The sequence below is a fragment of the Nicotiana sylvestris genome, chromosome 6, assembly GCF_000393655.2.
Source record: "Nicotiana sylvestris chromosome 6, ASM39365v2, whole genome shotgun sequence".
Taxonomy (NCBI): Eukaryota; Viridiplantae; Streptophyta; class Magnoliopsida; order Solanales; family Solanaceae; genus Nicotiana; species Nicotiana sylvestris.
This window is the reverse complement of record NC_091062.1, coordinates 147,027,330-147,042,056: the sequence shown is the minus strand read 5'-3', so window position 1 is coordinate 147,042,056 and position 14,727 is coordinate 147,027,330. Positions and strand designations below refer to the sequence as shown.

General features: G+C 37.6%; 1 protein-coding gene across 1 annotated transcript; it reads left to right on the top strand.

Moving 5' to 3' along the window:
* Positions 1-13,123: 13,123 nt before the first annotated feature.
* Positions 13,124-14,243, top strand: LOC104225834 (auxin-responsive protein IAA4). The gene has a single exon (XM_009777699.2). The coding sequence runs from the start codon at positions 13,275-13,277 to the stop codon at positions 13,812-13,814; it is 540 nt and encodes a 179-aa protein (XP_009776001.1). The 5' UTR covers positions 13,124-13,274; the 3' UTR covers positions 13,815-14,243.
* The last annotated feature ends 484 nt before the right edge of the window (positions 14,244-14,727 follow it).

Sequence of the window (14,727 nt, the reverse complement as noted above, 5' to 3'; positions counted from 1 at the left end):
AGAACATCACTTGTACTGAAAGTATTGTTGATACCCATATATTTCAAATTGCATATATGTCTTCAAAATCATGCATTGATTAGCAATTGATATTTTCCCACAATTTTCCTATATTTTTATTAATTTATCCAACATTTTATTTCCAAGAAATAATTACAAAATTACCTCAAAAATGATTTCAAAAGCATTTCTTGATGTAATGTATTATTTTGGTCCTATTAAGACCAAATTATATCACAATTAGCCAAATTGGCATCTTTTGGCTGTAATTGCAATAACTTTACAATTATAGCCCAATCATATAATTTTATACCATCTTTAGCCAGAATTTAGTTATTTGTATTTTAAAATACTAAATAATCATTTTAAATTATTTTCTATGCATGAAATTCATTTTTGTGATTATTAGCTATTTTACAAATTATTTTAATTAATTTAATTGGGTATTTAACAAATAACTCACTTTCATTTCAATTCTAGCCTAATTAAACCAGACCCCAAACCCAATTAAAATAGCCCAAATACCATGCCCAATCCATTAATTCCACCCTACCCAATGTCTTGTTTAATCTAGATTGTTGATCAATTTTGATCAACGGACCAGATCTTCTCTTACCTTAATTAACCTAAAAGACTACCCCCCCCCCCAAACCCTCATTCTCATTCTCTCATTCTCTCTTCTACTTCACCGTTACATCCTCTCATCTCTCTCAAGCTCTCTCTGCTAAACCCTAAGCTCCTCTCACCGGCCGTTGGCTCGCCGGTAACAATGGTTGCTTAACCACCATCCCTAGCCTTCATGACTCCCTCGCATGCCAGATCCTTGCTACCTTGAGGTCCTCAAGGGGACCAGAGGTTGTTCAACTCACACCCATGGCCTTTTCATGCCGTTCTCAGGCCACCCTTGGCCGTCCAAGTAAGATCTTTATATTTTTCAGCTAGATCCATGGCTTCTAAGTCAGAATCTCTTTATCTCTGGTTTATCTCTCTCTGAAACCCTAACTCATCTCTTAACTCTTCATACCTACCACAGTCTGAGTATATTTTGAGTTATCTTTACTGTTTTCTTAAGAATTTTTCCGATTTTTCAAAAATGCCTTTTCATCTTCAAACTAGGGTTTCTTAACCCCTTTTCAAAATGACTTTTCCTTCTGATTTTCCGTATTATTCTATAATTTTTACTACGTTTAAATGATTATTCATGTTTTTCCCCTTTTATCTGATTTATTATGTTAAAACCCTAAATCCCTTAGTCCTAATCCTGGGTTCCGAGTCTGTCTCTGATGATTTGATTCGTATGTGTGCTTGTTTCTCATGAACGTTCTGAGTTTCTGTAATTTTACCCTATTATGTTCATTAGGGTTTCTGATTTTTGCTTCTTCTGCTTATATTATATTTATTCTGTCAATTCCTTTAATTATTACTATTTTTTCTAGTTGAATCCCTGATTCTATGTGATTTTTACTGCTGTGCTCATTAGGGTTTATGATTTTTTGCCTCTTCTTGCCTATTATGTGTTTATTCCGTGTATGCATAGAGACTTGTGGCAATCTCCCCTTAATCAGTACTACTCTTGTTTGAATCCCTAATTTCCTGTAATTAATACCTTTCACTAATCTCTTGTGATGATTTCCTTACTGATTTTCAACCTCTAAGATATTATTCTTGCCTCATTTTTGGTCGACTATGCTGCCAATCGATTCTTAAGTACTTTCCTTAATTAGATTTTCTGAACCTAGCCTAATTACTTGTTCTATACTTACTATGCCTGAAAATATTTTCTTATGTTCTATGTTCCAGTCTTATTTGATCTCTTTCATTATTTGTCTTTATCGTTTGAAGTTAATTCCCTTAATTGAGGAGTACTTACATTGATTTTATACTGATTGATTCTGAGTCCCCATAATTACTGTTTGACTTTGATTCTTACCTTATTATTCTACCTAGTTTCAAACTATATATACATACTCTCTCATTAACACAAACACGAACACATTGGTTCAAAATAAACTCTCTCTCACACAAAAACTCTCTTCTGCTCTCTTTTCTCTAGTTACTTGGTATTGTTCTAAGTCAGCCGGCTGCAAGCCAGGGATGATTACTCTACTCTCTTGCTCCTCTTTTTATTACTTCAATTCATCCTGTTTCTAGTCTACTTTTACTTATGATTTTGCTGTGAAAATTGTAGTTGATATATTTACATTATTAGCATGTTATGTACTCCTCCTTCCTTAGGATGAGTATGAACATGTTACCCCCCTCTATGTAGTTTGTCTCCATGTGATCTTGCTCTATCTGGTTTCTGGTATGAATCTCCTTGTAAAGTAGTTTTCACTCTTAAACTTGTATGATTCTGGGATTGATTTTAAATTATGTTAATCCTATACTGAACCCCTTAAGCATTGCTGATTCTGTGACTATGTCTAATCAATGTTTCTGAGCATATCTGTACCAATTCCAAAGACTTCTGCCTTCTATGTGTTTACTATTATGCGTTTTACCTGTCCCCAATTCCCATTTACCCCTGTGTGAAGGCTTGTGGTGCTAAACATGTCTTGGTTCTTTGTTCTATGTGTGATGCTGAACCTGTTTTGGTTCTGAGGTTGGTCTGTTGTTTGTTGATTGCCCTACTCTTTTCAAAACTGTCTTATTGAATAACTCCTCTGTTGTTTTACAAAACTATTTTCAAGTCTCTTTTCAAATTGTTTTCCTACTTAAACTTTTTTTTCAAAACTATGTCAAATACTCTCACTTTATTCTTAGATCCCTAAGTTCTGCCCCTCTAATGTGTGACTGCTTAGGGATCCCTATGAGATCCCTCTGAACTCTGATGCATTAGAGCTGGCTCTTCCATACTGCAATTACTCACATATGGTTGTGAAATATGGATGTGAGCACTGCTCGGGATCCCTTGAGGTCCTTAGGGAACTCTGACACACCCGGATATTGAGAAAGGCTATGAAACAATCTGAACAGTTGAGGTTTTGGAAATCTGGGCCTACTTGCGGGCTCCTTATAATGTGACTTCTTATTTTTCTTTATCTATTAATGTAATTCATTCAATGTTGGTTTGTAATATTCATTGTAAACGAATATTGGGGTTGGCTAGTAAAAAAGGGGAGGGTAGCTACACATGTTATCAAATGGTAGAAAACATGCTTTAGGTTTATATTTTTCTGTATGTGCTTTAGAATTCATGTTTAGGACCAATACATGCAAAGTATATCATGCATTAGATACTATGCCCCTAGGTTTCATGTATACTATTTTCAGCATCTCATTTTGACATCCTTATTATCACTTAGAAATCCTGTTTCTAGGATAAACGACAACATTAAAATAAACTGTTACTTATGCATATTTTGAAATCATGTTGTAACCTTTTAAAAATCCTGCTTTAGGAATTCTGCATATAAACCATTCTGAACCTTATATTTGCATATTAGATACAGGTTAGGATCTCTTTCATACTCGCTCAGTCACACCTAGTTAAGCTATTGATGCATGAAAAAGGATATAAAACAGTCTCACGTCTAATTATCCCGTTTAAGTAAAACTGGTAATAATTCTGTATCTTGTAAAACATAGAACAGCATGCTTTAGGTAAAATATCTCCTACCCTATTTTAATAGTTCTGGTAACAATTGTGCATTATCCCATGCCTAGGCAAGCCTTAGGTAATCAAATTTCTTATAAAACTGGAAACTGCCTCTTTGTGTTTACTACTTAATAGTTAACATGCTTAAAATCAGTAGGCAAACAGATTAGGCTCATGCTTCTAAGTTTAAAAAAAAGATAAATCTGCATGTCTCTTGTGTTCTGATACTCACCTAGACATCATGTCTTAGGATCCTGTTTAATAATACTGCCCTTGTTTGTGTTTGAGTCGTGCTATTTACATGCATTATCTGCGGAGGTAAACCTGAGCCTCTTATTTGCTCCTTCCTGCTTTTATTTGCTAAAGTCCTATGTGTTCTTGCTTGTCACCTTAGTATTTAATCCTTTAAACCTTAGGGGTCTATCTAGAACTATCTATAGGTAGAGGTCACAATTTCCTCTAGGACTATTAAGAAGGGAAGGGTAACAACATGCATAGAGATCGCTAAATAACATTCGCTTAATAACCGCTAAGGGGTGGGAAGGGTAGATATGGATATGATGACTACGCGCTAATGTCACGTGTAGCCCCTCATTGAGGAGTGTTTACCGGACATTACGTGGGGTGATCCTGTAGGCTAACCAACCTAGGACCCCTCCTTCCCAAATTCCCTTTACTTTCCATGTATATACAGTTTGTTTAAGCCTTTCCTTTGTCTCATTATTTGAGTCATGTAATGTCCGAAACCTGCTCTTATTTGTAATTATGTGTTTAAAACTATTTATTTATTAATGGACTAGTTCATAAGTATAAGTTCAGTTGGGACCCACCGTTGTGGACTGAGAGGGGTGCCTAACACCTTCCCCTCAAGGTTATTTCGAGCCCTGATAACTAGAGATTTTAATACATTTTATACTCCTTCTTGCTTAAGTTTTGATTAGAAATTTGTACAGAATAGTCCCAAAAAGGCTCAAAAGTTGTGCTTGATTGCAGGTTTGATCAACAAAGTGACAAGATGTCAAAAACCAGCTCAAAAGGAGTGAAACTTGCACAAGTGCCAAAGACAAGATAAGCTCAGGCAAAGCAGGCCCAGTGCGGCCGCACACCATTTTGTGTGGTCTGCGCTAGGAGATTCAGAGAGGTGGATTTCCAGGCAAAGCTGTAATGCAGACGCACTAGGTTTTGTGTGGTCCGCAGTGAAGGCAATGCGGCCACACTCGACATAGTGCGGTCCGTAGAACCCAAGATCGGAGAGGTGCCAGATTTGAGGATTGAAGCCTATGCGGTCCGAGGTCCATTTTATGCGGACTGCACTAGAAGCCTATGCGGCCGCAGTCCATTATGTGCGGTCCGTATTGCCCAAGTTCAGAGAGCTGTATTTTCAAGTTCAGAGCGCTAGTGCGGCCGCACACCATTTTGTGCGGTCCGCACTAACCCCGCAGGGGAATTTTTGTCCAGAATTTTCAGCTTAGTATAAATAGCTTCTTTTCCCAATTTTAATCAGATAGTTTTGTAACGTAGCTGCGCTCGTGGGTTCGACTTTCTTAGCCATTTTGGGCAATTTTATCTACTTTTTATCATTGAATCTTGTTATTTACCTTAGTGATTAATTAATATGAGTTGTTCTTCATCTATTTTTTGTCTTTCTTCTTTAATTATGAGTAGCCAGACCCATAAGCTAGGATTGTGGCTCAACCCTAGTGTGGGTAATTGATGGGTCTTGTATTTTAGGGCTAGATTGAATATGGGTGTTTGATATTTGGGCCAATTTCATGGTTAATTGCTGAATTAGTGGTTGCAAACACTAGTTTGTGTTTAGTTGACTAGGGCTCTTCTTGAGAAAGAGAGCCTAAGTCTCGAAATTGGTCCAACGAGGAATTGGGGTGTACTCAAGAGATTGATAGCCCCAATTAAAGGGTTAAACCTCGAGAGAGTAATACCCGACTTGACCCCTAATTGCTTGTACAACTTTGCATACCCAATTGGTCTTGAGAATGTCAATTCAGGCAAAATCACTCGAACCACCGAGAGGTGTAGAGTGGGTAATATCGTGCAACGGTTATATCATACTCCCCAATTATGTCAATCGTGTCTTAGATTCAATTACCCGTCAATTAACCACCTAGGTGAAAGTCATTACCCTAGTGCCTCTTAAACCATTTGAACAACCCTTATTAGTTTAACTCTTAACTTAATCTAGTTGCATTTACCATTTGTATTTTGATAATAGTAGAAGTAAAAAAGAAAACCCCAAAAATGAGTAGAAGTGTAATTTGGAACACATACGCAATCCTAAACTAGATAGATACTCGATTCCAAATTCTAGCTCTCTCTGAAAATCGATTCCGACCCTAAATCGGGTAAAAGCTGCTCCGACCCTCTCTCGCTATCAATAGTAGTGCGGAGTAGGCCGCGATCAAGCCCTTACCCTAAATCTCTGGTAATGCAAACCAATCCAAGAGTTAATCGCTCTAGGTGCCCTGCTCACCATAATCTGTTAGGTGGAAACTCTTCAACTACCCAATTCCCATGAACGTCGAAACCCAGACTTCTCTCCGCAGGGGGAAAAAAGGGGGCGCGACAAGTGTGTGATGCACTCTTTTTCCCTTCATCCAGTTTTTGTCCCAATTGAATTTTTCTGTTAAGATTTTTAACGAGGCAACAACGAAAAGCATACTACGAGGAAAGTTTCAACGACAACAATAAGATCTTATAATGGCAAGGCACACAATTAAAGAACCAGTCCGGAGCGGTTAGATGACCTTTTGCTCGGTAGCAAAGTTCCTACCGGGAAGCTAACTTTGCTACCGAACAAAGGTTACCCGACCGTTCATAAGTGCAAACCACTAGGGGATTATTAGATAGTCTTTGGCTTGATAGCATAAATTCCTAAGGGGAAGTGAAGTTTGTTACCGAACTGAAGATTATCTAGCAATTTATTAGTGGAATCCTCGAAGGTGTAAATCTGCATTCTTTGCGTTCGAACACTGGGGAGAATGATATGAGGATATAGCAACAATGAATTTCATGTCGAATGAAAAACAAAAATCAAAAACATAGTTGTGTCATCGAGACCGGGGACTGCGCGGCCAGCCCCGAAGACATGGGCGGTTCAATAAGTTTGGTGGCCTAAAGCTAAACTTGAATAAGAGGCCTTAAATTTTTTTAAAAACTAATATCTACTTTTATTTAAAGTCTACTTTTTGACATTTTGATATGTAGTTGTAAATAATTTTCTAAAATCTACATGTTTTCTATCGAGGAAAATAAATAGAGAAAACAATAATGTTCATGTCAAACCTATTCCCCAATTTATTCACACCTAAAATATTAAGGGGAAGATTCGTATTACCAATTTTTTGGTAAAACAATAAATCAATCATGATTTAAAATGTTATCATTTTTTAATTTATAAAAAATATTTTTACATAAAATACTTCATACAAATTTAACTAAGTACTCTATTGTAGGTAAAATTTGGGGCCCCAAAAAAGGTGAGGCCTAAAGCAAATGCTTTATTTGCTTCACCCATCAGCCGACCCTGCTCGAAGAAACAAGTTATACAAGTTAGCTACAAGAAATGGTAATTTCTTTTTAGTATAACGAATTCTTACGTACTTTTAGAAAATGGAAGGAATAAAGAAAAGACCTTTTATTTCTATCTTATTTCTTGTCTGAATGATGAATTGATTTTGTCATTTGAAAGTTAACAAGTACTTCAAATGCCAGTGTCGTAATAAACAGGAGACGTCCTCTTTAAGAGCATCATAAACATAAGAAGGCCCTCTCTTATAAAAATCCTCACGATAAAAGGTTGATTTCAGAAGAACGTGTGCCCAAAATCCAAATGCTTTCAGGGTAAAATACACCCAAAGCTTTGCATAATCAGACGCAAACAGTAAAACTTGTGCAAAACACTTAAGAAAGAAAGAACGCAAAGATTAAAACTTGCATAAATGTCCAAACAAAAGAACGTAGAAAGACTCATGCAATACTTGGGCAAAATATGTTTTTATTCACAATAAATGTGCCAAAATGGCATAAGTACAAAAAGTTGGGGAAGGAATAAAAAGCTAAGTTGTTGCATCTCCGAAACGGGAGGAAGAGAAGGATTTGCGCTTCTAGGGGAAGTAGGTAGATCCACCGTCGGCTCGATATCTTGACCCTCACAATTTTAGCCTTCAACATCTTTACCCTTCGGTTCCTCTTCAATTCTCGAGGATTCAGAACCGGAACCAGAAGAACTGAAAGCAGGATGGGAGACCCCTTTTAGTAGCTGACTCCATATCACGGGCTTTAGCGATTTCGGCATCAAAGTCAATGACACTCGCTTTAGCCTCTTCCCAGGTTTTTATCCCCATGTTATACATAACATATGCTTTTTCAACAACAAGGGAAGCCACTCAGTGCTTGAGTTCTTCTTTGAGTTGGTCAACCTCGGCAGAAAGGTTTTCCTGGGCGGATCTAACAGACTTGAGGCTAACATCGAATTCGCAAATATTAGAGCTGAAAAGTCTATTATGCTCAATGGTATTCTTATAATTCTCCTCCAATTTGGCATATTTCACCCCGGCAGTAGCAAACTCTTCAGTTTTAAATTCAAGGCTGCCTCTAAATTAGTTAATCCTTCAACGGAGGCAACCTCACAATCGGATGCAGCAAGAACGACACTATGGACTTCAGCCCATCTGGCCCTAGCCTCTTCAAATTGAACCCTCAACGGGGCTATCTCTTGGCTAAGGGTCTCTAATTCTTGCTCGTTTTGCTACAAACGAGCCTCCAACACAACAGCCTCAACAATTTTGGCTTTGAGTTCTAAGAGGCGAGCAACAGTTTGGTCCCGCTCGGCTAAAAGTTAATCCCCCTCGGAGGTAAGTTCTTCCTTCTCCCGAATCAACCTTTGAAGGCCCTCAGAATCAAGGAAATTGGCTTGCGAAACAAGAAAGGCAAATTCAAAATATTACTAAATCAAAGACAGAAGATATGTAAAAGGAAATGAAGAGTATACCACTACGGCGTTGTCCATAGCATTGTTCAACAAGCACTCTCCCGAGAGAGCCTATATTTTTTCCCAATCTTTTTCTGAAGCCAAAGGTTTCAGATAGTTAGCAAGTTCCACTGGCCGGGACAACAAATTGCATCCGGTAGAGACAGAAAAAGTGACGATCCTCCTCCTTTGCGGATCTTCTGAGAGGGAAACATAATTTTGCCCCAAATTCCCATGAACTGGGGACTGGAGGGAGAAACATCCTCTTCTCGGACATATGCAGCCGGTGGAGATGATATAGCAGTTGTTGGTGGAAGAGTTGGTAAAGAAGGAGATAAAGTTGATAGCTTTGAAGGTGAGAAGTAGTTGCGCCAAACACAATGTTGGTTATTGGTTTCTCGTCAACCAAAGATGGAAGGGACCGGTACTCAGCCCCACAGTACTGGGCACAACGACTGGGATCCAAAAATGGAAATTGGCATTTTTCAACATCTCAAACTCCCCCTAGAGATGCGAGGCATCGTCCTTAGTTGGTGTAATTAACTCAACAGATTGAGCAATTTGTTGAGTTGGGGGAAGTCATCGTTTTCTATGTAGAGAAACCCCATCCTCATTGGCTTCTCTATCATAGTCAATCATCACGGTATCTGTGGCCGGCCCGGGTGGAGGGCTCGTCACCACGACTTTCGGAGATGACTCGGGGGCAGCATTCTTCGCCCTCTTATTCTTTCCCCCGACCGCGGACGAATGTCTTTTTTTTGGTTGCTTGTTTTCCGGATACGGACTCCAAGAAGAAGCACTCATACCAGAAGTAGGCTCGGAGACGCTTGTCAGCGAAAAGGCTTTCTGTAGCAACATCACCGCATCAGCAGGATTAGCCAAAACGTCCTCCTCGGGGATGACAACTGAGCCTTGGGGTAGACCTATATTCAACATGAGAGAAGAATTAGATAACTTCGTTATGAGAAAAAGTAAAGACAAAATGTGTTCAACTTACCATGATTTTTGTCCTTCCACCCGTATTTCAAGGACAGCTCTTTCCACGTGCGGGTTTCGGGCATAGTAACGTCCAAAATTTTCTGAATCCATTGGTCCAAGTCCTCAACCCAATGGGGAACTCGCCGAGTCGCTAAGACAGATAAAGGAAGAAAAGTCAATATTGATGAGGAATGGTCTTTAACAGAAGGAGAAGCAAAGGATATACTTACGAATGGGGTTCCATAATTTCGGGAAAGACGGAGCCGAGGCCGGGATGATGTCACTAGTATCAACTGAAACGAACCGTTCCATCTACCCACGATTATTATTATCATCCATGCTGGATAGAAGTGCATGGTGGCTTCACTTGTTGAAGTTAATCATTGCCCCACGGAAGATCTTGGGGGAATAGTGGTTCATCACGTGAGCTAAGGATAGGTCCTCTCCCGTTTCTTGGCACAGGCACCGAAGACAAGCAATTATCATCCACACGGAAGGACTCACCTGTGCTAAACACACCTGGTAGCGGAGGCAGAACTCCACAATGACGGATTCAAGCTCTCCACTTAGAGAAAATGTCCCCAAAGTGAAGGGATACATATAGAAGTACGTATAACCCTTCTTGGGTAAGGTTGCCCGCTCCGCCAGATCAGGAGAGATAACATCTAAATCCTGGCAGTGGCAATCTTCCTTTACAACAGGAATACTAGAAGGACGGATGGAAGAAGGGTATCTGCCAACGACTCATGTACGAGGGTTAGTAGAAGAAAATTTCTATTCGAAGTCTTTAGTTATGATGAGACTTCTGGGAATGATGGTGTTCACTGTAGGATGAGCAGCTTCATCGGCTTTGTTTTGTTTTCTTTGAGGAACTAAGATTTCAAGAAGAAGAAGTAATTCTATGTTAGAGAAGAAGGAAAAGATTTTCTCTTATGGAGAAAATTAAAGAAAGGATGAATGAAGAGAGATTGAAGAATTATGAGATGTGAATAAAGGAGGTTGATGCGTATAACTAAATGTTTAGGAGGCTAAACTCGTGGCCATAATTACCTCGATAGCAGGCAAAAATTTATGTTGAATCGTGGGATGACGCATGTTCGGAGCATTAAATGCGGAGAGACGTACATCTAATTAACCGTCAGAAGCTTTTCGGAGGGGGTTAGTAAAATTTCCGCCAAAAAGAACGTGTCTATCAACTTCTTGGTAACATAAAATTATGTCACCCGAAAGCAGAGGGACTATCTGTATAGGATGAAATATGTTATACTAAATGATCGCATAAGGAAGTGACACGTGAAGCCGAAGTCAGAGGATAGCTGAAATCGAAGGCAACTATTCCATCTGTTACCGAAAAAAATGGTACTCATAAAGATAAAATAAATGTTACCACCCAGTAGCATTTAATGAAGAATATTCTACAACATTTAGTACATTGCCCGTTACAAAGAATTTGACATTCATGCCTGCTGTTACACATTCTTCAATGGCCGTCATAATTGACATTAAAGAAGAGCTTGATCCTAGGACTTTGTTCCCTAGGTGCAGCTAGAAATAGTGAACTTTATTATCATTGTAAAGGACGCGAATTTTCTGGCAAACTTACTATAATTTTATCTATTCAAAGTTTAATATAAATTATCTTCTTGCTTTTTAATTTCATTGTTGTCGCGCCCGGAAGCCCTGCTTCCAGAACTACTGGCTCTGCTATTTCGTTTCCATCTCAAGGCTAAGTATTGCATATTTATCTAATTCTTCTATTATCTCATGATTCACTTGTCTAGAAACCACGTATAAATTCAACTGTGTCGTTTTACGGGTAAACAATTACGAGCATTTCAAAATCTCAAAATCCATTTTTCTCATCAAAATTTGTGAAATTTATTTGACCCTGCATAATATTAATAAATAAAAATAAGGAGCAAATGCATTTGGGGTATAAAGAAAGCTAGTGTTGCATCCCTGGGACAGTAGGCGGTGTCAAAGGCATATGATAATTGAGTTGATATTGATGTTGGAAGGGAGCATATGTATTGCTTAGAAAGAAGAAAAATAGATATTCACATTCCTGAGAATCAGGAAAATCTTTTCAGAATAAGTATAATTCTCAAGAGGGCAAAGAACTGAGATTAGTGTAATTTACGACTTTCGGTTGTAAATTAATGCACGACTACTTATCTTCCCGTGTTAGAAGTTTTATACTTCTTTTTACGCTAACCTACTTGAATGGTAATTTTCAAAATTAATTTCACTCTCCACTTTTGGCACATATCTATGGAAACAAGCAGCAGAGTGAAATTCTTATTCTATCTTAATATAATGTCCTTAATTAGAACTCGTTAATTGGGACACATCCTAAATTTATGAATATCAGACACATTGTTAGCAAATAGCAATACTAGTTTGGTAATGACAATACTGCCTTCAACATTAGTTCTAGTTTGGCCATAAAATAGTATTCGCGTAGTTATGAACATACATATGATCATGATTATTTGCAAATACTAAGGACCCATTTGGCCATGAGTTTTGCCAAAATAAATTTGTGATTTATTTGGTAAACTCATGTTTGGCCATAAATTTTGCCCAAATTTTGGCAAAAACCCAAACCCCAAATCCCAAAATCACCTCAATTGCTGATTTTGGGCCAAAATTCCAAAACTTGGGAATTATATACATGTTTTTTCAAAATAAAGTTGGAAAATATATTTTAAAAATATATGTCCAAATACATTTTCATCTTCAAACCAAACTTCACCCAAATTAAATTTTTCAAAACAAATTTGAGATTTTATGGCCAAACGCTAGCTAAATTTCAACAATTTGAGTGACAATTGAAATATTGGTTTGAAATTGTACTTCAAATAAAGTACTACTAATACTAGTTTTCACTTACTATTCTTTTGCATGTCATGCCTAAAATCAACTTTGAACTTTCACAAACTTTTTACAATTTCAGCTCAAATCTGTCCAATAGCATCCTTGAAGTATTAAAATACTAGTTTGGATGTGTATTTCATTTTCACGCATATATCTTCAAAGTTTGAACAATCATTTTTCACGTAAAATTTTATTCAAATATAAATTTTTACAATTTCTTTAACCTCAACTCCAAATATTTTTATAACCTCAGCTCAAAAAACAATCTAAGTACTTTTTTTTTTAATTACTTTTTTTGTTTTGAAAAGCGAGATGTAACACGAAGGTGCTAAGAATTAAAATTCTAGGATTGATGCATTAAAACAGCAGGTAACTTATTTGGCCCCAAACCACCCCACACGGCCAAAACCCTGGCCACACTCAATAAACACAATATGTCGTTCCTGATTTTGCTCCCACATTTTTTCAAAATAAATCTTGACCGTCACTCCATTAAAGTCTTTCTCCACAGGACCACATGGGCAGCTGAGCTTTGTCCAATTCTTGTCCCCCCAAATATATCCCATCACTTTCCTCAATGCTGCAACTCTTCCTGCCGACAAGTTGTCCCATTTTTATGCACTCTTCCATTATTTCCTTTTTTTAATTCTCCCAATACCCCCCCCCCCAATACAAATCTCTCATTTTCCTTTCTCTTTATATAAAAGCCAGCTATCCACCACTACTTCCATCAATCTCAACCATTCTTGAATATATCTTCAACACGTCTATTCAAAGAAATCTTGAAAAAGAAAAGCAGCAATCTTGATAAAGGAAGAAAAATTTGGAGAAAAAATGGAGTGCGTTATGGCTCATGAGAAAGATCTGAATCTCAAAGCAACAGAGCTAAGATTGGGATTACCAGGGACAGAAGATGAGTCTATTGTGTCAAGTTCTAAGAATAACAAGAGGGGTTTGCCTGAATCAGCTGAGGAGGAAGATTGTGAACCAAAAAAGAAGACACAAATAGTGGGATGGCCACCAGTGAGATCTTACAGGAAAAATAACATCCAACCAAAGAAGACAGAAACTGAGTGTGGAATGTATGTCAAAGTTAGTATGGATGGAGCTCCTTATCTTAGAAAAATTGATCTAGAAATGTATAAGGGATATTCAGAACTACTCAAGGCATTAGAGAACATGTTCAAACTCAACATAGGTGAATATTCAGAAAGGGAAGGGTATAAAGGGTCAGAATTTGCACCTGCTTATGAAGATAAAGATGGTGACTTAATGCTTGTTGGTGATGTTCCATGGGATATGTTCTTATCTTCTTGCAAAAGGTTAAGGATAATGAAAGGAGCAGAAGCAAGAGGCTTGGGTTGTGGAGTTTGAGAAGAAATTACAAGAATCTCTCATAAAACAAGAGGCTAGAAAATGATGAAGATGTGTCAATTGGCAGGAAAAGAGAGTCTTTTTCCAGCTTGGGTTGTCGAGTTACAAGAATCTTGAAATCCCTTTTGTAATCAAACAGTTTTTCTCTGGATTTCTAACTGGGAACTGCAAACAGGGGGAAAAAAAAGAACCCTTAGCAATTACAGTTTGTTACTTTTTTCTCGGGTGAAATGAATATATATGGCAGGGTAAAAACCATGGTGGTTTTATAGATCCTGCAGTGTTATTTTCGTATTTTTCTTTTCTTTGGAAAAATAGCATCAAACATACAAATGAACGATGTATTTGGTGTGGAAGCAATTGTATAGACACAGTATTTCTGCTCCTCAAATGAAATCTTGAATGTGAGCTGTTTCCTTGGTTATCTTATATCTTGGTATGGTAGTGTATGTTTCTTTGTTCTATTTCCATTTGGTTTTTTTTAACTGATCTCTTACTATTTTCCAATAACAACCAAAAGCTCACTAACTTGCTTGGAATTGAGACTTGTAGTAACAACCAAAAGGTTGCACCAGCACATTCACTTAATTGTAAGTATTATTCAGTAAGTAATAGCTTTGGGAAAGTAAAAATACAAGTTGAGAAAACACAAGTCTGTTTCGATTGGAGAGAAATTATTTGAAGGAGCTGGTCTTATATTCAAAGCATGTTAGTTTTGAGGAATGCAGGAGATTGAACACATTAATAAGCTATTATCAATTAGGCATCAATGGTGGTGAGCGTCCAATTTGTGATTGTTAACCAGTGAAATAATAAGCCATATAAATATAGCATATCCATGAAGAATAATAAATGATAATCCAAAACCTATAGCTTGTTTGGTTTTCAGCTTATTTAGTGCTTTTGAAATAAG

Bases quoted from the DNA above. Each gene is read 5' to 3' on its own strand.
- LOC104225834 (XM_009777699.2), top strand. From the start codon at position 13,275: ATGGAGTGCGTTATGGCTCATGAGAAAGATCTGAATCTCAAAGCAACA.